This window comes from Salmo trutta, chromosome 6 (genome assembly GCF_901001165.1).
Source record: "Salmo trutta chromosome 6, fSalTru1.1, whole genome shotgun sequence".
In the NCBI taxonomy this organism is placed as follows: Eukaryota; Metazoa; Chordata; class Actinopteri; order Salmoniformes; family Salmonidae; genus Salmo; species Salmo trutta.
The window spans coordinates 53259460-53284703 of NC_042962.1; the positions used below are offsets into that span (position 1 = coordinate 53259460).

At 41.2% G+C, this 25244-nt stretch overlaps 1 protein-coding gene across 3 annotated transcripts; it reads left to right on the forward strand.

Annotated features, from left to right (window-relative positions):
• The first annotated feature begins 1017 nt into the window (after positions 1-1017).
• On the forward strand, positions 1018-24458 carry LOC115196280 (uncharacterized). Of its 3 annotated transcripts, XM_029756954.1 has the most exons (11): positions 1018-1228; positions 10970-11257; positions 11391-11657; positions 12001-12069; positions 17266-17292; positions 17431-17487; positions 17842-18039; positions 21746-21799; positions 22550-22843; positions 23073-23156; positions 23297-24458. In XM_029756954.1, exons 1-10 carry the CDS (start codon positions 1162-1164, stop codon positions 23150-23152), a joined length of 1401 nt encoding a protein of 466 aa, XP_029612814.1. In that variant the 5' UTR covers positions 1018-1161; the 3' UTR covers positions 23153-23156; positions 23297-24458. The 3 variants fall into 3 exon arrangements, with proteins under 3 accessions (XP_029612814.1, XP_029612816.1, XP_029612817.1); XM_029756956.1 differs by lacking the exon at positions 17842-18039 and having other exon boundaries at positions 1021-1228; XM_029756957.1 differs by lacking the exons at positions 17431-17487; positions 17842-18039 and having other exon boundaries at positions 1021-1228.
• The last annotated feature ends 786 nt before the right edge of the window (positions 24459-25244 follow it).

Below are 25244 nucleotides of genomic sequence, written 5' to 3' on the forward strand. Positions count from 1 at the left end.
AATGAGCGTTACACCGAGGCCTGTACTCTGGAGCGGGATTGATTTGGAGGTGGAGGGTCCATCATGGTCTGGGGTGGTGTGTCACAGCATCATCGTACTGAGCTTGTTGTCATTGCAGGCAATCTCAATGATGTGCATTACAGGGAAGACATCCTCCTCCCTCATGTGGTACCCTTCCTGCAGGCTCATCCTGACATGACCCTCCAGCATGACAATGCCACCAGCCATACTGCTCGTTCTGTGCGTGATTTCCTGCAAGACAGGAATGTCAGTGTTCTGCCATGGCCAGCAAAGAGCCGGGATCTCAATCCCATTGAGCACGTCTGGGACCTGTTGGATCGGAGGGTGAGGGCTAGGGCCATTCCCCCCAGAAATGTCCCGGAACTCGCAGGTGCCTTGGTGGAAGAGTGGGGTAATATCTCACAGCAATAACGGGCAAATCTGGTGCAGTCCGTGAGGAGGAGATGCACTACAATACTTAATGCAGCTGGTGGCCACACCAGATACTGACTGTTACTTTTGATTTTGACCCCTGCTTTGTTCAGGGACACATTATTCCATTTCTGTTAGTCACATGTCTGTGGAACTTGTTCAGTGTATGTCTCAGTTGTTGAATCTTGTTATATTCATACAGATATTTAAATATTTACACATGTTAAGTTTGCTGAAAATAAACACAGTTGACAGTGAGAGGACGTTTATTTTTTTGCTGAGTTTATGTTTTGAGGAAAATATTTCATATTGTCAATGCCTGTGTGCATGCCATATGGGCCTATGGATGAACGGTTGCAGCCAATTATACACACAGGGAGGCGCCAAAGACCAGGCATGGGTACGACTACAGGAAGGTATATTTCAGAACTGGTAAAAAAAAAAAGGTTATTAAAGTTATTATAACATATAAACATAATGCAATGTGTTTGTTATAAAATATTATTTAGTTGCAGCTATTAAATGTCATTTACAAGTCAATTGGTACTTTATTTTATTTTCCACCAAGAGGTCATGAATAGGGAGGAACTAAACCACAGTTTACTTTCATTTTCTCTGCCTTAGGAAATAAAATAACAGAAGTAGGCTAGGGTTTGAACCACACAATTTTTTGCCATATATAATTTTAATTTACTTTTATTATCTAAACAAACAAACGAATTAGCAAATATGCCCAAACTAACGCTCATCGGATTGTATTTTTGGATTTGTCTGGCGCAAAAGGTGGTTTCCGGAGGTAAGTTGAACCGATTGGCAAGGCCGAACGTAGTTTTTGGCCTACTTAATATTTGTAATATTACTTGTGTGCTATAGTGTGCTTCCTGTACAGCCTACGATATTATCACATAATGTTTGACTATCATGAACAATAGGTATAGGATATGCAACAATGTGCCTTATGAACACAATGTGCGTTGCAACTTCAAGAACATGCGAAGCCGCCCAAGTGTTATTCACATCAATGAAAAAAACATGGCAATCTGAAACAAGAAGCTTTTATAGCGACAATAGCCTAAACACGCTCTTCATAGTTATTTTCAACATGGAAAGTCAGAATGGTTTTAAACGAAGTCTGTGGGTTTCGATGACAAATAAGGACCGCACCCTTAATATTTTTAGGCACACACAATTCAGGAAGTGATCGAATATTAAAAACGAGGGCTGATGGGCTTACATTGCGAACTTCTCTTCTTTGGCTAATTGTTTGGACCGATGTCCAAGATGGTGACAGGGATTCCCCCAAGGGCATAAGGCAAGTTGAGGAGGGTGTGTCTTTTATGAGTTTGAAACACAGCCCTGGCCTGACCAAGGCGTAAACCTACAGAAGGGTCTGCATGATCATGGCAGGGGTGGTGATATGGACGGGCCTTAGGGGGGCTACCTTCTTGCCCCTCCAAATAAAATATTGAAATATTTGTCATTTATTTGACTGAGATGCACGTTGACAGAAAGAGCCATCAATCTCAGATAAAGCATATGAGCGAGCGAAACGGCACCCCTCTGTCTCAGTATTTGTAGACAATGTATCTGATACCATCTGTACCAAAAGAGTATGGCATGTTTCAGCAGAGAGGAAGTGGCGAAGTGAGAGGGCTCACTCTCGCCAAAATCAGTCCAGAATAAGCAGATATAACCTTGTTGCCTGCCTTCCTGCCTTTGGGACAATGACTCCCATCGTTAGCGCAGAGACATGAGTATCTCATCATTATATAAAGTTAGGATGCTGGCTTCCCCTAAAGTAAATTGATGATTGTTTTGCTAAAATTATATAATTACTCCTATATAATTACTCCTGCCTAAATAAAAACATTCAAAAATACTATACCAGAGAGCATGACTTAGCCACAGACGATCATTAAAATACTTCACCAGAGAGCATGACTTAGCCACAGAGGATCATTAAAATACTTCACCAGAGAGCATGACTTAGTAACAAAGGATCATTAGCTTCTTAAAAAAAATAGCTGTGGATTGTTTCAAGTCACTAGTGCATAGGCCTTTTCCTTTCCCACAATTTGGGCAGCGGGCGTGGCAATATGTCTAGCTGACTGAGTTTTGGCCGTCAATAAGAATTTGTTCTTAACTGACTTGCCTAGTTAAATAAAAGTTAAATAAAAATATATATTTTTAAAGAATCTAAAATATGTGTGAAGATAATGTGTCTTGAGTATAATCTTTTATGTTGCAACAAGAAGGGGAGGGGCGTGTTTCTCTACAGAATGCATGCACTCAGCTCTCTCGCCAATCCTTACCCATTCATTGTTTCATTATGTGAATTGTTTGCCGTTTGATTGTTTATTTTTTATCAATTACACATGTCACCAGTAGGCCTAGTAAATGTACCGTTAATCTCTCTTCATTTGGTTACATACATTTATGTTAATGCATGCATTAAATACAGTCATTTACCATTCTCGGGGTGGAAACATTGTTTGCAGAATTCACAATCTGCTACACTTGTGAGAAACAAGTTTTGTTTTATTTCATAACCATTATGAGTTTTGTCAATCTTTTCCTTGTTATTTGTTTGGAGTGCTCCATGAGCAATGAGCATGTGTCTGGTTTCTGTCTTGATCACGTTGAGGGAGCACGTGAGTGCCTGTGCACTAGAGGTCGACCGATTATGATTTTTCAACGCCGATACCAATTATTGGAGGACCGAATAAAGCCGATGCCGATTAATCGGCCGATTTGTTTATTTATTTGTAATAATGACAATTACAACAATACTGAATGAACACTTATTTTAACTTAATATAATACATCAATAAAATCAATTTAGCCTCCAATAAATAATGAAACATGTTCAATTTGGTTTAAATAATGCAAAAACAAAGTGTTGGAGAAGAAAGTAAAAGTGCAATATGTGCCATGTAAGAAAGCTAACGTTTAAGTTCCTTGCTCAGAACATGGGAACATATGAAAGCTGGTGGTTCCTTTTAACATGAGTCTTCAATATTTCCAGGTAAGAAGTTTTAGGTTGTAGTTATTATAGGAATTATAGGACTATTTCTCTCTCTACGTTTTTTATTTCATATACCTTTGACTATTGGATGTTCTTATAGGCACTTTAGTATTGCCAGTGTAACAGTATAGCTTCCGTCCCTCTCCTCGCTCCTACCTGGGCTCTTACCAGGAACACATCGACAACAGCCACCCTCGAAGCAGCGTTACCCATGCAGAGCAAGGGGAACAACCACTCCAAGTCTCAGAGCGAGTGACGTGTGAAACGCTATTAGCGCGCACCCGCTAACTAGCTAGCCATTTCACATCGGTTACACCAGCCTAATCTCGGGAGTTGACAGGCTTGAAGTCATAAACAGCGCAATGCATTGCGAAAGCTGCTGGCAAAACGCACGAAAGTGCTGTTTGAATGAATGCTTACGAGCCTGCTGGTGCCTACCACCGCTCAGTCAGAATGCTCTATCAAATCATAGACTTAATTATAATATAATAAACACACAGAAATAGGAGCAGTATTCTGTGTGAAATAGGTTAAATTACCAGAGATTCTCACATAGCCCTTATATTAGGCTATCTGTATTACTGGGGTATATGCTAGATGTAGTTTGAAGAGAGCAGAGTTGGAGAGACTTGCACTTTCTCTTGAGCTATTATAGCCTACCTTATAGGAGTGGGAGGATTTTCAGAAGGAGAAATATGGGTGATCAATATTAAGGCCTTTCTAGGCAATGTAGTAAACTATAGCTTAATCATAGGCCATGTAGTGTATGTGGACACCCCTTCAAATTAGTGGATTTAGCTATTTCAGCCACACCCGTTGCTGCCAGGTGTATAAAATCGAGCACGCAGCCATGCAATCTCCACAGACAAACATTGGCAGTAGAATGGCCTGTACTGAAGAGCTCAGTGACTTTCAACGTGGCACCGTGATAGGATGTCACCTTTCCAACAAGTCAGTTCGTCAAATTTCCGCCCTGCTAGAGCTGCCCTGGTCAATTGTAAGTGCTGTTATTAGTGTGAAGTGGAAACATCTAGGAGCAACAACAGCTCAGCTGCGAAGAGGTAGGCCACACAAGCTCACAGAGCGGGATTGTCTGTCCTCTGTTGCAACACTCACTACCAAGTTCCAACTACCTCTGGAAGCAACATCGGCACAATTTTTTTATTTTTTTTATTTCACCTTTATTTAACTAGGCAAGTCAGTTAAGAACAAATTATTATTTTACAATGATGGCCTACCCCAGCCAAACCCTCCCCTAACCCGGACGACGCTGGGACAATTGTGCACCACCCTATGGGACTCCCATTCACCGCCAGTTGTGATACAGCCTGGGATAGAACCAAGGTCTGAAGTGACACCTCTAGCACTGAGATGCAGTGCCTTAGACAGCTGCGCCACTTGGGAGCCCAAACGATTTGCGTTGGCCGGGAATAACTGTTCGTCGGGAGCTTCATGCAATGGATTTCCATGACCGAGCAGCCGCACACAAGCCTAAGATCACCATGCGCAATTCCAATTGTCAGCTGGAGTGGTGTAAAGCTCGCCGCCATTGGACTCTGGAGCAGTGGAAACGTGTTCTCTGAAGTGATGAATCATGCTTCACCATCTGACAGTCTGATGGACAAATCTGGGTTTTGCGGATGCCAAGAGAACGCTACCTGCCTGAATGCATAGTGCCAACTGTAAAGTTTGGTGGAGGAGGAATAATGGTCTGGGGCGTTTTCATTGTTTGGGCTAGGATCTTTAGTTCCAGTGAAGGGAAATCTTAACACGACAGCATTCAATGACATTCTAGACGTTTCTGTGCTTCCAACTTTGTGGCAACAGTTTGGGGAAAGCCCTTTCCTGTTTCAGCATGACAATGCCCCTGTGCACAAAGTGAGTTCCATACATAAATGGTTTGTCAAGATCGGTGTGGAAGAACTTGACTGGCCTACACAGAGTCCTGACCTCAACCCCATCAAACACCATGAGAATTGGAATGCCGACTACGAGCCAGGCCTAATCACCCAACATCAGTGCCCGACCTCACTAATGCTCTTGTGGCTGAATGGAAGCAAGTCCCCACAACAATGTTCCATCATCTAGAGGAAAGCCTTCCCAGAAGAGTGGAGGCTGTTATAGCAGCAAAGGGGGGACCAACTCCTTATTAATGCCCATGATTTTGGAATGAGATGTTCGACAAGTAGGTGTCCACATTCTTTTGGTCATGTAGTGTAACTGCCCTGTGCTTCTCTGCCCATGCGTAGGCTATAGCCTACTCTATTTAATTGAGACCACATACGCAATTGATAGTGCAGGTATGGCTACTGAACTGGAGGCAGCAAGAATGATGACAACGACACTTGCTACGTTATGCATAGGCCTATAGGATATAGCCTGCCTTTTAGGAGGATGATTTGCAGGCAGAGACAAATAAATGGCTAATCAATACTTACTAAAAAGGCGCAACGCTCGCTCACCATAGTAGCCTAACCTATGTGTGTGTTTTACCTTTTCCTTTTCAATGATGATTAAATGTTTTGATTCCACTTTGACTTACGTTGGACCCTCCACTTCTTTCCAATATCAATATTTATTTGCAGACACTGTAGTAAATTACAGTCTAATCATATTTCAGCTAGTTTCATATTTAAGTTAACTGCCACGTGGTTCTCCGCTCATGTAGACAGCCTACTCTATCTCAATGAGTCCACACATACTAGACGCACTAGAACTCAGGCCCAACTAGGAGAAGTAGACTACTGAAGTTGAAGCAGCGAATTCTAAGTGTGTGAATAATGCAAAAAATATGTGATTTTAATACAATAGGTAGGCTAACACATACAAAGCAGAAAGAGGACAGTTTCCAAATAATCTGTGGGACAACCTAAATACAGTGTTTTCATCCCAAAGTCATCTGTCTGACCACCCGCTCCCACCTGCAGACCGAGCCGCAATGATCTCTGTCGGAACCCGCAGACATCCCGCAGGAAAGCAGCCCTCTAGTACACAGTCAGTACACAACACTATGCTCATCATGTCTTAGCAGGATCAGATGGTGACAGGGGTCCCAGCAGGGTCAGACAGCCAGGGAAGACCAGTCTACGGAGCTCAGGTGAATTTAGCAGTATATTAACAATATCAATGAATGATACATAGTTCCATCTTGAATTGATGGGTAGACCTACAGTAGCTACAGGAAAGCAGTTTAAGCTTACAGCTACAGTCTGGGATCTGGGAATAATGATCATTTCAATTAATGAACCATTGATTCTATTCTTGGATGATATATTGTATAAAGGTAATTCTTTGTCATGCCTCATCTTAGGAGGATCAGATGGTGGGTCAGGCAGTCAGGGAAGACCAGTCTGTGATGGATCTCAGGTGAATGTTTGCAGATACAACACTCTCTGTGCAGCAAACACTGGACAAGCCAGATGCTATTTTAAGGCAGTCTGACAAACCTCCGAAGTTGATTTCCTAACTGTATCAAGGGTTGATAGAGGCTTTTCTCGATGACACAAAACATGTAAAACAAAAATGTGAGGAAGACCTGGTAGAAGCTATTGATGATGATGATGAATGGATGCAGATATGTTTGAATGCCCAGTCAGGTTCATATCATCTCCGATATAAATTACTGCAGTTTAAGACCACCCACAGAATGTACTATATGCCAGTGTAACTGAATAACATGCACTCGGAAATGTCATTCCTCTGCTGGAGCTGTAAAACACAAAAGGGGGCATATTTACATATGTCATGGTCTTGTGAAGGCTGGCTGAATTCTGACAAAGAGTATGTTCTTTCATCTCAGCAGTCCTACAGATTCTCCCTTCGCCCTGTTTTTGTTTGCTTTAAATGTTGATATTGGAGACTTATCTGAAGTAACTGCATTTATAGCGGATAAGAAATGTATTGCCATTAATTGGAAAGTTGGTTATGTATCACTAGCTTTGATCTATTACCAGATTAAGGGTATACTGGGAAACTTTCATAAGGTCTTGATGCCTTATATGGAATTCAGTACGACTAAAGGAGTCTGTATTGAAAACATGCCCCCGCCAGGGGAGATAGCTATTTAGGCAATCCCTAGCTGCTGGGGGTCTGCAGTCCTGTGGGTTGTCACTCTGGCCTTAGGCTAACACACCCAAAACTAATAATATATGTTTCACTAAGATCCTAAAGCTGAGTGGGGTGTGTTGGGTTGGGGCGCTACAGGGTGGTGGAGCCCTAGGGACAGGAAGAGGGGACCCAGATATATTGTGAGCAAGTAAAAAGAGATCTACAGTACTATTAGTCCTATGAAATTAATTATATGGAGGATTTGCTATTTCTGTGTGTTAATGTATATTTGAGGTGTACACTGCATTCGGAAAGTATTCAGACTTTTTCCACATTTTGTTACATTACAGCCTTATTCTAAAATAGATTAAATAACAAAAAATCCTCATCAATCTACACACAAAACCCCATAATGACAAAGCGAAAACAGGTTTTTAGAAATGTATGTAAAAAAAAAACATATATACTTATTTACATAAGTATTCAGACCCTTTGCTATGAGACTCGAAATTGAGCTCAGGTGCATCCTGTTTCCATTGATCATCCTTGAGTTGTTTCTACAACTTGATTGGAGTCCACCTGTGGTAAATTCAACTGATTGGACATGATTTGGAAAGGCACACACCTGTCTATATAAGGTCCCACAATTGGCAGTGAATGACAGAGCAAAAACCAAGCCATGAGGTCAAAGGAATTGTCTGTATAACTCCAAGGCAAGATTGTGTCAGGGCACAGCTCTGGGGAAGGGTACCAAACATTTCTGTAGCATTGAAGGTCCCCAAGAACACAGTGGCCTCCATCATTCTTAAATGGAAGAAGTTTGGAACCACCAAGACTCTTCCGCCCGGCAATCGGGGGAGAAGAGCCTTGGTCAGGGATGTGAACACTCTGACAGAGTTCCTCTGTGGAGATGGGAGAACTTTCCAGAAGGACAACCATCTCTGTAGCACTCCACCAATCAGGCCTTTATTGTAGAGTGGCCAGACAGAAGCCACCCCTCAGGAAAAGGCACATGACAGCCCACTTGGAGTTACCCAAAAGGCACCTAAAGGACTCTCAGATCATGAGAAACAAGATTCTCTGGTCTGATGAAATCAAGATTGAACTATTTGACCTGACTGCCAAGCGTCACGTCTTGAGGAAACCTGGCACCAACCCTACGGTGAAGCATTGTGGTGGTAGCATCATGCTGTGGGGATGTTTTTCAGCGGCAGGGACAGGGAGACTAATCAGGATTAAGGGAAAGATATAGGGAGGAAAGTATAGAGAGATCATTGATGAAAACCTGCTCCAGAGCGCGAGGGACCTCAGACTGGGGCGAAGGTTCACCTTCCAACAGGACAACGACCCTAAGCACACAGCCAAGACAATGCAGGGGTCTCTGAATGTCCTTGAATGGCCCAGCCAGAACCTGGACTTGAACCTGATCAAACATTTCTGACCTGAAAAGACCTGAAAATAGCTGTGCAGCGATGCTCCCCATACCACCTGAGAGAGCTTGAGGTTATCTTCAGAGAAGAATGGGAGAAACTCCCCAAATACAGGTGTGCCAAGCTTGTAGCGTCATACCCAAGAAGACTCGAGGCTGTAATCGCTGCCAAATATGCTTCAACAAACTTCTAAGTAAAGGGTCTGAATACTTATGTAAATGTGATATTCCAGTTTTTTACTTTTAATGAATTCGCAAAATATTCAAAAAAACTGTTTTTGCTTTGTCATTCTGGGGTATTGTGTGTAGATTGAAGGAAAAAAATATTTAATCCCTTTTAGAATAAGGCTGTAACTTAACAAAATGGGGAAAGAGTCAAGTGGTCTGAATACTTTGCGAATGCTCTGTATGTGAAGAATACGTAGGATAGAATAGTTTATGTACAGCAATAGTTGAATAGGATGGCCTTAACTAGAATACAGTATATACATATGTAGTGGGTAAAACAGTATGTAAACATTATTAAAGTGACCGGTGTTCCATCCATGTCTATGTTGTACCTTGGCTGCAAAGGGAACGAGAGGGCCCAGCTTGAACAGGGCATTAATCTGTACAGGAAAGCACATTAAGCTATGGATGGAAGGATGGATAGACTGTATGTGTGTTTTTTTGTGAACAAAGCAAATTAAAGGTCGGAACTGGGAAGGAACTTGTGTTTGGAGAGAGTTGAGTTATTGACTAGACTGGTGGGGGTCGGGCTGGTGGGGGTCGGGCTGGTGGGGGTCGGACTGGTGGGGGTCGGTCTGGTGGGGGTCGGTCTGGTGGGGGTCGGGTTGGTGGGGGTCAAGAGTTGTTCATTTGTTAGGATATTGGTTAAAGGTGCTACACAATATTTATTATTGAGTTACCTTTGATCAAGTTTAGTCATATGAATCACTTAAACATATTTAATAACGATTTCTTACCTAGCTTGATGATTGTGGGCATTTGTGCTTTCTTTTTGTTCTAAATAGAGACGGCATAGTGGATTGTTTAAAAATGCAGGAAATTGGCTTTAGATGCCCCAACAAATGTAGGGACCCCCAGACGCCCTGCTAAGTTATTTCCCACCCACTTCTAAAAACAAAGTGGTGCCCCTGGAAATAAGTTATGATGAACTTCCCAGGGTGGTGAAAGTGCACGCAATCTTAATGCTCCTGTCCAATAAATATTGAGGGTCTTATTCTGGTGACATGATTATTGATACATGACTGCCATAATAATCTAATCATGTAGACTAGCCTACCAGTACGCCTACCCGCACTGTATCTGAGAGCTGTTAGCTAGAACGCAGGTGCCAATGACCAGAGTAGGAATTAGCCGACGCCAATGGCGACATTATAGACAAAATACTTTACAATTTACATACATTTAAAAACATGAACATGTAGTGTGTGTGCATCTATCAGTTACACATACATGTCAGTACATACACACAACAAGTGGGTCACATGGGGGAGAGGCGTTGTGCCGTGAGGTGTAGATTTATGTGTTGTTTTTAAACCAGCTTTGCTGTTAACTTGCGCTATATAAGATAGAAGGGAGTTCCATACACTCATGTTCACTACGTCATCACACACAGCCTTTTATCCTCAAAAAGTAAGTCTGATGGAAACATATCTCTGGTGGGAAAATGTGCGTATTGTTTCATGCAGATTTAGAATAATATCATGGAAATCAGTCGTAAATTGGATGGAAACCTAGCTAGTGATATAATAGGGGACAGGGTGTAGACAAAGACTTTAGTCTATGGTGTTGTCTAGATACATTTCTGTTCCAGTGGTGGTGATGAGGGGGGACATACTAGTCAAAGTGGTCAGACTACATAGACCAGATACACCCAGCAAGCAGAATTCTAGACATAAACAGTAAAGGTTGATGATAATGTCTCTTTCAATGCCAATAGGGTTAGGACTACATATTTATACCTTAACCATAATGTGTTACCCTGGATACATTGATAATCTGATACATGTATGAAATGTCTGCTTTCCTAGATGATCTTTCTCTTAAAGTGGGAGGTGACCTCCTGTTGACACCGGACAAGTCCACAGTGACTGACCCCATCATAAGCATCCTATGGAAGCATGGGAAGAACAAGGTGGCAGAGTGTGACAAGGATTTTGGTGGTCTGGACATCTATGCTGCCTTCAAAAACCGTACAACCCTGGACCAGACTACTGGAGAGCTGAGAATCAGTGGATTGAAGAAAAATGACAGTGGAGTTTATTCTGTGGAGTTGAACAGCAAACTGCTTGACAAGACATATAAACTATCTGTTATCAGTAAGTGTTTCTGTGTGTGTGTGTGTGTGTGTGTGTATGTGTGTGCGTGGTCATGTTGAAACTGCAGGTTATGTATTGCAGTGCCTCACAAGCATTTCCCCAAATTATTCCTGTTTCTTTCCTCTATTTACAGAGCCAGTCCCCAAACCCACAATCACTTCTTCCTGTAACACCAACAAAACCTCCTGCACTCTGACCTGTGAGGGTGACATCACTGATGCTGAACCAGTCACCTACAGCTGGAAATTGGGAGAGAGAGCATGGGAGGTTGTAGACAAACAGTTTAGAGTCTCTAAGAGTGACACTGGCAAATCAGACAATGGTTACAAGTACACCTGCAAGCTGAAGAATGCTGTTAGTGAGGAAGTCAGTGAGCCAGTTGGAGAGGTGTTTGGTTCAGGTGAGTGGACATTCATTTATTTAACCTTTATTTAACTAGGCAAGTCAGTTAAGAACAAATTCTTATTTTCAATGACAGCCTAGGAACAGTGGGTTAACTGCCTTGTTCAGGGGTAGAACGACAGATTTTTACCTTGTCAGCTCAGGGATTCCATCTTGCAACCTTTCGATTCCTAGTCCAACACTCTAACCACTAGGCTACCGCCTCATAAGTGTGTTACAGTCTTATGTATTGATATGTCAGTAACACTGTTAGTGTTGTAGGACATTTTGAGTGCGGAACTATGTTGAATACCTGATAAACTCCTGTCAAAGTATAAATACAAAATGTTTTTTCATTTCAGAGTCTTCCAATACCGGTGCTGTTGTTGGTGTTGTCGTTACCATTGTAGTGCTTGTTGCCGTCATAATAGGTAAGAACAGTACATCTCTAGTAACAGAACACTGTACATGTACATAGTTCTGAAGCACAGATTGACATAACAGCAGCAACAACAGTGAGCTATACCCCCTGAAGGGGATACCTGTTCTACCTGTATTTACAGTAGTGTTCAGGCTACTGTTACAGTCAAGACAAGGGGTTAGATGCACCACCTGCTGTAGGTCACAGTCTTCATAATGTGTTACAGTGAGGCAACAATTTGGACAGTGCACAGTATGGATTAGTCTAATCTGAATTAATCAGCAAAAAGGATGGTAATTACTTTGTGTTAACCTAAAATATGTTTATTGTACTGTTAGGTTCTAATTCTCAGAGTAAAAATTCGACGGACACTATGAAAGCTTAAACCAAGTTTATTCATCCCAGAGGATCAATACAGCTGCATTAGACAAAGACATATTCACACAAGCACTGATATTTAATCCTTTTTCCTATGCTGAGTCTCCTCCTACACTTCTGAACAGCCAATGCATCTCTGTTGCTAGACAGAACCTTAGTGATATCTGTTCTTCCTCACTTCATCTGACCTCGCCTCTGCCCCAAAGTGCTCACTCCTCCCCAACTTACGGCTGTCATGGTGACTGGTCCCAGACTGTGTCTCTTCTCCTCCCAGAAGACCCCACCCATAGGATCCCTGATGGCTAACAATAACATATCCTGACATAATGTAAATGTTATACATTACCCTCTCTCCCTCAGTGACATGAATAAGAATATTTCATATTCTCAGAACCCAACAGTACAATGGATATTGCATAGATGTGAAATCGCTGGCTAGGTTATTTTACCTTTGTCATAGACTACATCCATCCTGTTTTTTTTCAATCGAGTGGCTCAACAGGCAAGTTTTACTTTCACAGAAAGCTCATGTCTGCTATGAAGGCTGAATACATAGCCACAGTCAACATACTACAAAACTGTTTGTTACAAACAAACTAGAAAAATGACTTGAAATAAACGTCTCACAGTGCCTCAATGATGATGTGGGCCATGAAACCACAGATAGCCATTCATTTCCAATGGAAGAGAAGCGAAGTGTGTGGGGGACAGTTGCTAGCATGGGCGAGGGTCGTGAACAGGGCGGGACCAAAGTTGGGAAAGCTGAACTTTATGCAAATACTTCCCGCCATCGTGGCATGCTTGAAGTACATCACAACACACACAAGTCAATAAAATATAATGATAGGAAACGGCTAAGATTAAGCCGTGGGTAGAATCTTAATTGTTTACTCCTCGCATCCTCTCTCCTCGCTTCCTTCTCAAAAATCATTGGAGGAGAAGGCCAGAGGGGAGGGACCTCTGGCTTTCTCATCCAATGGGTTTTGAGAAGTAGGAGAGAGGATGCAAGGAGTATGCCATTGAGATTCTCCCCTAGTCGCCCAAGTATGCTACATTTTCGTTACCATATCAACCATCCACTATAACTGTAATATGTGACGGTGCATAAGGCCTATCTGCAGGGCCATAAAAGGATGATTCATTTTGGCTGTGTGTGGCTTTACCATAAGAAGTAGGGAGTTTCCAGGGTTGGGTAGGTTACATGTAGTCAGTTGCTCCCCAACTCTGGGGGTTTCCACCAGGGGCTTCCATTTGGTATAGCAGGGTAGCTCAAGAACAATCATTTAAAGTAGGTAAAGTAGACAAATCATTCCAATCCTGATTAAAATGCAACGACTGTTTAGAGTATTGGATGGCATGGCTCGGAGAGCAGCTGCCAGCATGGTGCCTTTTCTTTCACTTTTAGAAACCAGAGAACAGAGAATACCAGTTTGTTTTGCCGGTAAGCAGTTAAGGCCGGTCGCCGATTGCTTTGAATCTGTTGTAATCTGATAGCCAGGGAATTGGGAGGTGGGGGAGCCCTCCTATTTGGCGACCATTCAAAACCAAAAGCTATTTTATAGCTATTAAAATAGAGGTTTTGATAGCTGTTGCCTAATTGGGATCTTCATTCATTCGGCCCAGGAAGCTAATGCAATTTTGGTTTCATGATTTGTTATAAAAAGAAACACAACTGAACGACTTCCCGAAAAAAATACATGTCCTGTTTTTTTTAAATATATATATTTATAAAGCTAGGCTTCTTACGGTTTTTAGTCCTCTGCAGTCGTTCGTGTTCTTTTCTCCTGTGTCGTAGAAGACACTATCATGACTTCCCACCGACATTGTCTTGTGCTCTTCCCAATTTCTACAAAAACCGTTGGTGGGAAGTCATTATAGATCTACACTGTATGCACCGTTCCACAATGGTGACTATAGTCTAGGGGGCCGGCAACCTTTTTCATCTGGAGTGCCAATTTACAATTGATCCTACCATTTCTAATGCCAGTTATGATTTTTATATACGCATTGTAGGCTATCTAACCGTGCCTAGAAAATGTCTAACTGCCCAGAGACTGAAGAATTATATAGCTGTCTACTAGACAGAGGTGCTGTCCATTCAGCACCACACCATGGAGCTCCACTATGCCTACCTGTACCGAGGAGCTGTCCATTCAGCGGTGCTGAATCACGGACGCAGCCTTACATGCGTACGCCATCGCGCGCATGTTGATTTTGTCCATCCACACCAGACGCAATCAGGACACTCAGGTTGAAATATCAAAACAAACTGAACCAGCTATATTAATTTGGGTACAGGTCGAAACACATGAAACATTCATGGATATTTAGCTAGCTAGCTAGCTGTTGCTAGCTAATTTGTCCTGGGATATAAACATTGGGTTGTTATGTTACCTGAAATGCACAATGTCTTTTTTATGGATCTTTGTAGAATTTTGACCCATTTTGAGTCACACAAAATCGTGTTTTCTCTACTCCGACAATTAATCCAAAGATGAAAGGGGAAACCTACTTTGTTTCTAGTAATCTCTCCTCCTTCAGTTCTTCTTCTTTTCTTCTTCTTCTGTGGACTTTGTATGGCGGTTGGCAACTGGAGTGTGGACCTCAGTTCATCTTTCAATCACCCACGTGGGTAAATGCTCCTAAAAACCAATGAAGAGATGAAAAAGGCGGAACTTGCAGCACATAATGCGTCAAAAATAGAAGCAAGTTCTATTTTAGCACCTGGCTACGCAGACACTCATTAACGCGCACAATCATTCTGGATGAAATGATTAAATAACATGTACAATTCATTCGGAAAGTATTCAGACCCCTTGACCTTTTCCACATTTTGTTGCGTTACAGCCTTATTTTAAAATGTATTAAATAATTTCCCCCCCCTCATCAATCCACACACAATACCCCATATTGACAAAGCAAAAAGCAGATTTTTTGTATATTTGCTCATTTATTTAAAAAAAAAGAAGAAATATTACATATACATAAGTATTGAGATCAGTACTTTGTTGAAGCACCTTTGGCATTGATTACAGCCTTAAGTCTTCTTGGTTATGATGCTACAAACTTGGCACACCTGTATTTGGGAAGTTTCTCCCAATCTTCTCTGCAGATCCTCTCAAGCTCTGTCAGGTTGGATGGGGAGCGTTACTGCACAGCTATTTTCAGGTCTCTCCAGAGATGTTCGATTGGGTTCAAGTCCAAATTGGGCTGGGCCACTCAAGGACATTCAGAGACATGTCCCGAATCCACTCCTCCATTGTCTTGGCTGTGTGTCCTGTTGGAAGGAGAACCTTCACCCCAGTCTGAGGTCCTGAGCACTCTGAAGTGGGTTTTCATCAAGGGTCTCTCTGTACTTTCCCTCGATCCTGACCAGTCTCCCAGTTCCTGCTGCTGAAAAACATCCCCACAGCATGATGCTGCGACCACCACGTTTCACCGTAGGGATGGTGCCAGGTTTCCTCCAGACTCGACGCTTGGCAGTCAGGCCAAAGAGTTCAGTCTTGATTTCATCAGAACAGAGAATGTTGTTTCTCATGGTCTGAGAATCCTTTAGGTGCCTTTTGGCAAACTCCAAGTGGGCTGTCATGTGCCTTTTATTAAGGAGTGGCTTCCGTCTCGCCACTCTATCGTAAAGGCCTGATTGATGGAGTGCTGATGAGATGGTTGTCCTTCTGGAAGGTTCTTCCATCTCCACAGAGGAACTCTGGAGCTCTGTTAGAGTGACCATTGGGTTCTTGGTCACCTCCCTGACCAAGACCCTTCTCCCCTGATTGCTCAGTTTGGCCGGGCGGCCAGCTCTAGGAAGTATCTTGATGGTTCCAAATTTGTTCCATTTAAGAATGATGGAGGCCACTGTGTTTTTGGGGACCTTCAATGCTGCTGAATTTCTTTGGTACACTTCCCCAGATCTGTGCCTCGACACAATCCTGTCTCGGAGCTCTACAGACAAATCCTTCTACCGTTTTCCCTCTGACATGCACTGTCAACTGTGGAAACGTGTATATAGACAGGTGTGTGTCTTTCCAAATCATGTCCAATCTATTGAATTTACCACAGGTGGACTCAAATCAAGTTGTAGAAACATCTCAAGGATGATCAATGGAAACAGGATGCGTCTGAGCTCAATTTCAAGTCTCATAGCAAAGGGTCTGAATACTTATGTAAATAAGGTATCTGTTTTTTATTTTATTATAAAATTGCAAACATTTCTAAACCTGTTTTCGCTATTTTATTATGGGATATTGTGTGTAGATTGATGAGGACATTTTTTTATTTAATCAATCTTAGAATATGGGTACAATGTAAGAAAATGTGGAAAAAGGGGACGGGGTCTGAATACTTTCTGAATGCACAGTATGTGTACATTTATTTTGCAACACCAGCGGAGTGGTCAGCATGTTAGCTCCCTTTAAAAAAGCATGTGTATATTTTGTGATTTTTGTCATTCTTTGAGGTTGTCTTGCATTCTTGTTGATTGTAGGCCTGGGTAAGTCCTTTTGATGTATGCCTTTATTTCAATGCATGTGTAGGATTTATCTAGCATAGTTTGTATTTGTTGTCAGCTGTTTAATTCACTGGTTACTTTCACATTGATTTGAAGTCGGCCTTGTGCAAGTACTGTATGCATGCTCTCAGAAATGATGTCTTCTTATTGCAGCTTAAGCATGTAAATGTGGGTGAAGTCCTACTCAACAGTTGACAGAATGGTTAATGCATAGACGTGTACTTTATGAGGGGTTATTTCTCACTATGTTAAACCTAACACATAAGATACACAACCATGGATCAACTTGGAAAATAAAATGTGTATATTTGTACTCCTCAGGATTTGTGGTGTGGAAGAAAAAGACAGGTAGGATAATTCTGTCTCTTCCTGTCTCAATTCTTCATACTCACTGGTTCACAGAACATTTGGATTCCAGTGAAAACAAAGAACCATTTGAAGGAAAATGTTAATGTCTTACATTTTTGAGTTTCTATTTCATCTCAGGATATCCCCAAGACATCTGGATCGACTTTTTGAGAAAGTATTGTGGTGGAATGTTTGGTAAGTTTTACCTTTACTTGACTCTGATCCCTATTCAACCTGCTGACAGGACCCCCAAAGTAATACAAACACAACATTATTCATGTACTGCACTATATACACATACTTCCATGCACTACACACATGCTTCCTCACAGCACAGGACAGGTGTGTTGTTTTTGTCCTGTTCCAGAAAACTTTTAATCTATGTGTGTATGTGTGTGTGAGAGAGAATCCACAGCAGTAATTTCACAACCCAGAATATTTCCATGTTTTCTCTTATGCAAATTTAAAGGGCACATACCTCCTAAATTCAAGGAACCTATTCTACTCTGTTTACAGTAAACATTGTTGATGGCTGGTGTAACTTTACAGGGGATGCAGGCAACATTCGGGATGATGTTGCCGCGGATGCTGTTTATCACACTGTAGGGGATGTTCAGGTCACCAACCATGGACCTTCAGGGGTTCTCTCTGGGGTTGCCATGGATACAGTTTACAGCACTGTAGGAGAGAAGTCTTCTAGAGATTACTCCATGAATCAGAATAATAACAATCAGCCCACTAACACAGGTAGTAACACTAACACACCTTTTACATGGTACTTCTATGGGGCCACTTTGACAATGCAGATATGTGGAGATGTTGTCAGAAATGTGTTACTCATATTATTTGTGGTGATATTTACATTGGCAAGAAAAAGTATGTGAACCCTTTGGAATTACCTGGATTTCTGCATAAATTGGTCATAAAAGTTGATCTGACCTTCATCTAAGTCACAACAATAGACACACAAGCGTGTTTAAACTAACACACAAATAGTTTTTTTCTTGTCTATATTGAATAGATCATTTTAAAAATGCACAGTGTAGGTTGGAAAAAGTATGTGAACCCCTAGGCTAATGACTTCTCAAAAAGCTAATTGGAGTCAGGAGTCAGCTAACCTGTAGTCCAATCAATGAGATGGATGGGATTGGAGATGTTCAATGAGGGATTGGAGATGCTCAATGAGGTTAAGAAGAATCCTAGAGTGTAAGCTAAAGATTTGAAGAAAATCTCAGGAGCATTCTAACATCTCTGTTGACGAGTCTACGATACGTAAAACACTAAACAAGAATGGTGTTCATGGGAGGACACCGCGGAAGAAGCCACTACTGTCCAAAAAAAAACATTGCTGCACGTCTGAAGTTCGCAAAAGAGCAGCTGTGTGTTCCACAGCGCTACTGGCAAAATATTCTGTGGACAGATTAAACTAAAGTTGAGTTGTTTGGAAGAAACACACAACACTGTGGAGAAAAAAAGGCACAGCACACCAACATCAAAACCTCATTCCAACTGTAAAGTATAGTGGAGGGAGCATCATGGTTTGGGTCTGCTTTGCTGCCTCAGGGCCAGCATGCTATCATGTATGGAAAAATGAATTCCAAAGTTTATCAATACATTTTGCAGGAGAATGTTAGGCTATCTGTCCACCAATTGAAGGTCAACAGAAGTTGGGTGATCGAACAGGACAACGACTATTACGGGAATTAAGTTATCAGTGTTCTTAAACCGAACTTCAATTTAACTACTCAGTTTGTATACCAGAAGTTGTAAGGTTCCGTTTGAAGGAAACAGACTGAGACCTAGCTTACAATGATCAGAACGTTTATTTACGAGAGCTCTAAAATCCATGCAATGCACACAGCCTTTTATATTACACATTTCGTCATACAAATGCCCCTCCTCTTCTCTAGCACTGACGATGCAGTTTACAAACTTTTCTACAACACATACATTGTCTATCATATCTTGCACATGGTACCTAATCTACTGTAAGCCTCAAGGTTTCTCCCGTCCCTGGGTGGGGAGACATTCTTCCTGTTATCAGTTCCTCCGTGGTCACAAGTTGTCTGCTGTCTGTTAACAGTTTCCCTTTTCCTTGAATGTCTTGCTTACATTGCTAAATCATTAAGCTTTGAGTAAATTATTCTTCCACACACACATTAGTAAATTAATCTTACAATCACGTGGTTATACATTTTCAGGGTGAAATCATTTAGTCAAACCTTTAATCATATAAATTCCAATACAACGACCCAAAACACAGAAGTAAATCAACAACAGAATGGCTTCAACAGAAGAAAATACGCCTTCTGGAGTGGCCCAGTCAGAGTCCTGACCACAACCCGATTGCGATGCTGTGGCATGACCTCGAACGGTTCACACCAGACATCACAAGAATATTGCTGAACTGAAACAGTTTTGTAAAGAGGAATGGTCCAAAATTCCTCCTGACCCTTGTGCAGGTCTGATCCGCAACTACAGAAAATGTTTGGTTGAGGTTATTGCTTCCAAAGGAGGGTCAACCACTTATTAAATCCAAGGGTTCACATACTTTTCCCATCCTGCACTGTGAATGTTTACACGGTCTGTTCAATAAAGACATGAAAACGTATAGTTGTTTAAGCAGACTGTGTTTGTCTATTGTTGTGACTTAGATGAAGATCTGATCAAATGTTATGACCAATTTAAGCAGAAATCCAGGTAATACCAAACGGTTCACATTCTTTTTCTTGACGCTGTATTTGAAGAACATGTTTTATTGACATCTACATACAGTATGAGAATGTGATTACTAGTGTGAGTTTAAAGTTAGCAGTGTGTGGCCTAGCATATATAACATGTGAATGATGCAGTAGGAATCTGCAAGGAAAATGTGCTTAAATTATGTACTGTGATGAGTATTTGAAATAACCTGTTTGGTTTTGGTTTTTCTTCACATCTATGCATTCGTACTCTGTCAAAATGTCACCCATAGAGGTAACACTGTGGATAAAGATTGTCACCGCCACCCCTTGCTAGTTTGTATGTTCCATAACCCAATTATTTAATGTGCTTCAGTGTGAGTCTTCTGCTTCATTTGATCTGCTCCATGGTTGTCAATCAGGACATTTTGAGTTCTCAGAACTGTTTCCATATTGTTTTGTTTGATATGACTGTTGCTGGATTAGAGATGGGGCTTGTTTTGTCGTCATAAAGCAGAAGTAGCCTTAGAAGTCGCATAGATGCAGGTAACCAATGGTTACCCGGACTATTTGCATTGTGTGCCCCCCCCCACCCCTCTTTTACTCTGCTGCTACTCTCTGTTTATCTTATATGCATAGTCACTTTAACCATACATCCATGTACATACTACCTCAATTGGCCCGACCAACCAGTGCTCCCACACATTGGCTAACCGGGCTATCTGCATTGTGTCCCGCCACCCGCCAACCCCTCCTTTTACGCTACTGCTACTCTCTGTTCATCATATATGCATAGTCACTTTAACCATATCTACATGTACATACTACCTCAATAAGCCTGACTAACCGGTGTCTGTATATAGCCTTGCTACTGTTATTTTCAAATGTATTTTACTGTTTTATTTCTTTACTTACCTACACACACACACACACACGCACCTTTTTTTTCGCACTATTGGTTAGAGCCTGTAAATAAGCATTTCACTGTAAGGTCTACACCTGTTGTATTCGCCGCACGTGACAAATACACTTTGATTTGATTTGAGATGCTCATCTCAGAATATCAGAGGAAGTTAGATTACTATTTTATTTGAATTCCGTTGATAACTGTAAGCAGGAAGTCACTGTGTATGATGCTATGCTTACTGGAATCATGTATTGTGAAGTTTATTGTTATTATCAAAATAGAAGGTTAGTAAGTGGGAACTTATTGATGAGTGGGGGCATGTAGTACTAATATCTACACCATTTTGCTGACAGTCATTCTGAAATGATCCCTGTTCTACCTGTATTTACAGTAGATCTTAGGTGTGCATGTACAGTACACCAGTTGTTTATTGATGTTCTCTGTTGTGTCCTCATTATTGAAGTAGCTTAGAGTGTAAATGTAGGACAAATCTTCAACAGTTCATTGCTTGTGGTCTTGCAACTTTTATTTCATATATTTTTCTACAGAATCTTAGATTTCCTGAAATCATGATCTAATTTTAGACTGTATAAAGGAAAAGCAGAATTAGATGTGTATCTGCATATCTCAGAATATCAGAGGAACTTGATTCTTTTTGTGTGGTTTTTGATTCATTCTGAGATGGTACTTCCACAGAACTTTGCTAGAATCAAGAACCAAGCAGGGTTATGCTGGAATATTATTTGGTGCAACTGTGAACTAAGTTCCCCTTTGTAAGCTCCACAACCCACATACAGGATAGGAGTCATACAGCCCTTAACTGGGGGAGTTGCTTTATAGACAAACTTTGTTCTTCTGTCTTCAGGGATGGCTGTCAACAATACCAACAGTGTTAAGTCGGTGACAAAACCTGAAGAAGGTAAGACACTAGCTAGGTTTCCATCCAATTGGTGACAGATTTCCATGCGAGTATTCTAAAATCTGCATAAAAACAAACAAATGTGCGCTGTAGCCAACAGCTCACAGATACAGTGTGTGGGCATAGCATACATGATGAGATTATTATGGACAAAAGAGTCCGATTTTAAAAATGTTATTTGTCAAACAGCAGCCAACCATTGATCATGTCACCAGAATAAGACCCTCAGGAGCATCAAGCTCATCACCTTGCACTTTCACCACCTTGTGAATTTCATCATTTATTTAATCTGTAACCAAGTAAACTGCATGTTTTCCTGAGTCGCAGTGGAAGGACCACACAACATGTCATCACGTGACTCCAAGTTTACTTCAACATGATGGTTATTATATCAATATTTGTGCATAAAATCATTTCCACTGTCATTTCTCACATAATTAATTTTACAGACACAAAAAGATCCCACCTTGTCTACCATATTTTGTTTTGTCGGCATTTGGAAAGTTTACTGACAAATTAGCTGTTTCCATCAGGCTGGTCATGAACACCTGGTTACAGATTGAGGTGAAAGGAACATTTCACTGGAATTCTACCATCAAATATGTTGAGGATTGTTAGAACAAGTCGGGTTTAAAAAACACATTGTGGTGGGAGGGCTTGTCCTGTCTAAGAAACCACTGTCTGGGAAACACTGGTGGTTCAGTAGAGAGGCTGTAGTACATGTTTTACCTTCTCTGTGTGTTTCCTCAGGGGGCAGTGATGAGTCTAAAATGGATGGCAGTGCTGGACCAGAGGGCAAGGATGAGACTAAAACGGATGGCACCGCTGCACCAGGGGGCGAGGATAAGACTAAAACGGATTGCAGCGCTGGGCCAGGGAGCGATGATGAGACTAAAACGGATGGCACCGCTGCACCAGGGGGCGAGGATAAGACTAAAACGGATTGCAGCGCTGGGCCAGGGAGCGATGATGAGACTAAAACGGATGGCACTGCTGCACCAGGGAGCGATTCAAATGCAGCTGAAAAGGAAGAGGCAAATGGAGGTGTGTATGAGAAAGGGATAGTTCACCACAAGTCCCTCTGTATGCATCAGGATAAATGTATAGACCTCAGTCTCAAATAGATGGGAAAGACTGGCATCATCTTAAACTGTCATGAATGGGGATAACAGAGAAGGAATCAGTGCCATTGTTATTACAGCATTCTTGAATCACATTAATTCTGAATGGTTCCATTTCTCCAGTTGAGTTCTCCTATTGTGTTTTCTTGCAGAGGGTTCTGTGCTGCTGAACGAAGACACGGTGAAGTACAACAATGGAGAGGCGCCAGCAGAAGAGAATTCAGCATTGTAGGACGGTAAGTTGGAGTGTGATAACAATGTAGACTGTTTTCACTTCATTTCCCTTTATTGTGCAATACTTCTGGTCAACTCACTATGAGTAGACTGTTACCAACTCTTATTCCTAATGATTTATTCCTAACTGATGTCTCTCTAGCCAGGGAACTGTGGACCAGAGGTACACAGATGATTATGAAGACAAGAGAACCCACCGTCTCATCTGGGCTACGAGCACTGGACGACCAATGAAATGTATTTATATAGCCCTTCTTACATCAGCTGATATCTCAGTGTTGTACAGAAACCCAGCCTAAAACCCGAGAGAGAGAGAGAGAGACCTGTAGCAATTGTTTGACCCCTAGAAGATCTTTTTGCAATTTACAGAAAGTTTAAATATGCACAACCACAACAAAAAGCAAATCACCTTTAAAGCATCATATTAAAGCTTTGATTATAAATGATAAAGCAGCAATAGGTCAGCAACAGAAATCATGAACCAACTCAAAATTGGATGCAATAAGGTTTTCTGTATCGGAAATAACTAGCAATCAAATCAATAGTCAATACTGTCCGTAGTCCAATGGTCAAAGTCAAAAAGAGATTCAGTTCAACCAAAAATGTCCTTTAAATCTATGATTCCCAAGAATTATTAAATTCAGTTCTTTCCCAAAAAAGGTAAATCCACAAAAAATATCAATTATAATCCAGGAGAGTTGATAAAAAATTCACATTCAACGCCCTCACTCCTTGGTGTTGAATGGAAGTCCCCATGTGACAAGTCCAGTATTTGCCCTTTTCCAGGCAAATAATCCAGTGGAACAGGTTTAAACTACACCATTACGGAACTATTTAAATCCTCTTCACACCATAGCCTTTAAAAATATATATATATATATTTCCTACCCACATGAACCCATACTTAAATTGACAGGTATCATTTTTGACCAATCAACAGAATTTTCACTCTGCTACACCTAAAACATGGCATAGATCAATACATGTAAACGTTACATTTTTTATTTTACCTAGGAATACATGAATAACCATTCATTCTGCTTCATTTCACATCCCATTTCATTTGGAGATGTTAGTTTAATTTAATCTCGTTTTAGTAAGTAATGTCCAAATCTACAGAGAGATTTGGACATTACTTACTAAAAGCTAAGGAATTTCCCAGTACATTTCCCCTTGTTGTACATGTGCTGTGTGTGTGTGTGTGTGTGTATAATGTAAGAATTTTGTATAAAAGCCTTTATATATTTAGCAAAAAACTCTGTCAGGCAATTTTTTTAATAAAGTTAAATATGATGAAATAAACAAGGGGTGCTGTGGAGAACTTTTGTCTGACAAGTATTTTTCTCCGATCATTTAGGAGTATTTTTTTATATTATTAAAATAAATAATATATACAGTACCAGCCTAAAGTTTGGTACTCATTTAAGTTTTGTTCTTCATTATTGTTTTTACAATTTAACATTGTAGAATAATAGCAAAGACATCAAAACTATGAAATAACACATATAGAATCATATGGAATCAAAAAAGTGTTAAACAAATCAAAATAGATTTGAGATTCTTCAAAGTAGCCACCCTTTGCACACACTTGAAATTCTCTCAACCAGCTTCACCTGGAATACTTTTCCAACAGTCTTGACGGAATTCCCACATATGCTGAGCACTTTTTGGATGCTTTTCCACTCTGCAGTCCAACTCATCCCACACCATCTCAATTGGGTTGAGGTCGGGTGATTGTGGTGGCCAGGTCATCTGATGCAGCACTCCATCACTCTCCTTCTTGGTCAAATACCCTTTACACAGCCTGGAGGTGTGTTGGGTCATTGTCCTGTTGAAAAACAAATGATAGTTCCACTAAGCGAAAACCAGATGCGATGGTGTATCGCTGCAGAATGCTGTGGTAGCCATGCTGGTTAAATGTGCCTTGAATTCTAAATAAATCAATGATAGTGTCACCAGCAAAGCACCATCACACCACCACCTCCATGCTTCACAGTGGGAACCACACATCACTACTTGCACATCATCTGCCCATCTATCACTCCAGTATTAATCTGCTAAATTGTAATTACTTCGCTACTATGGCCTAT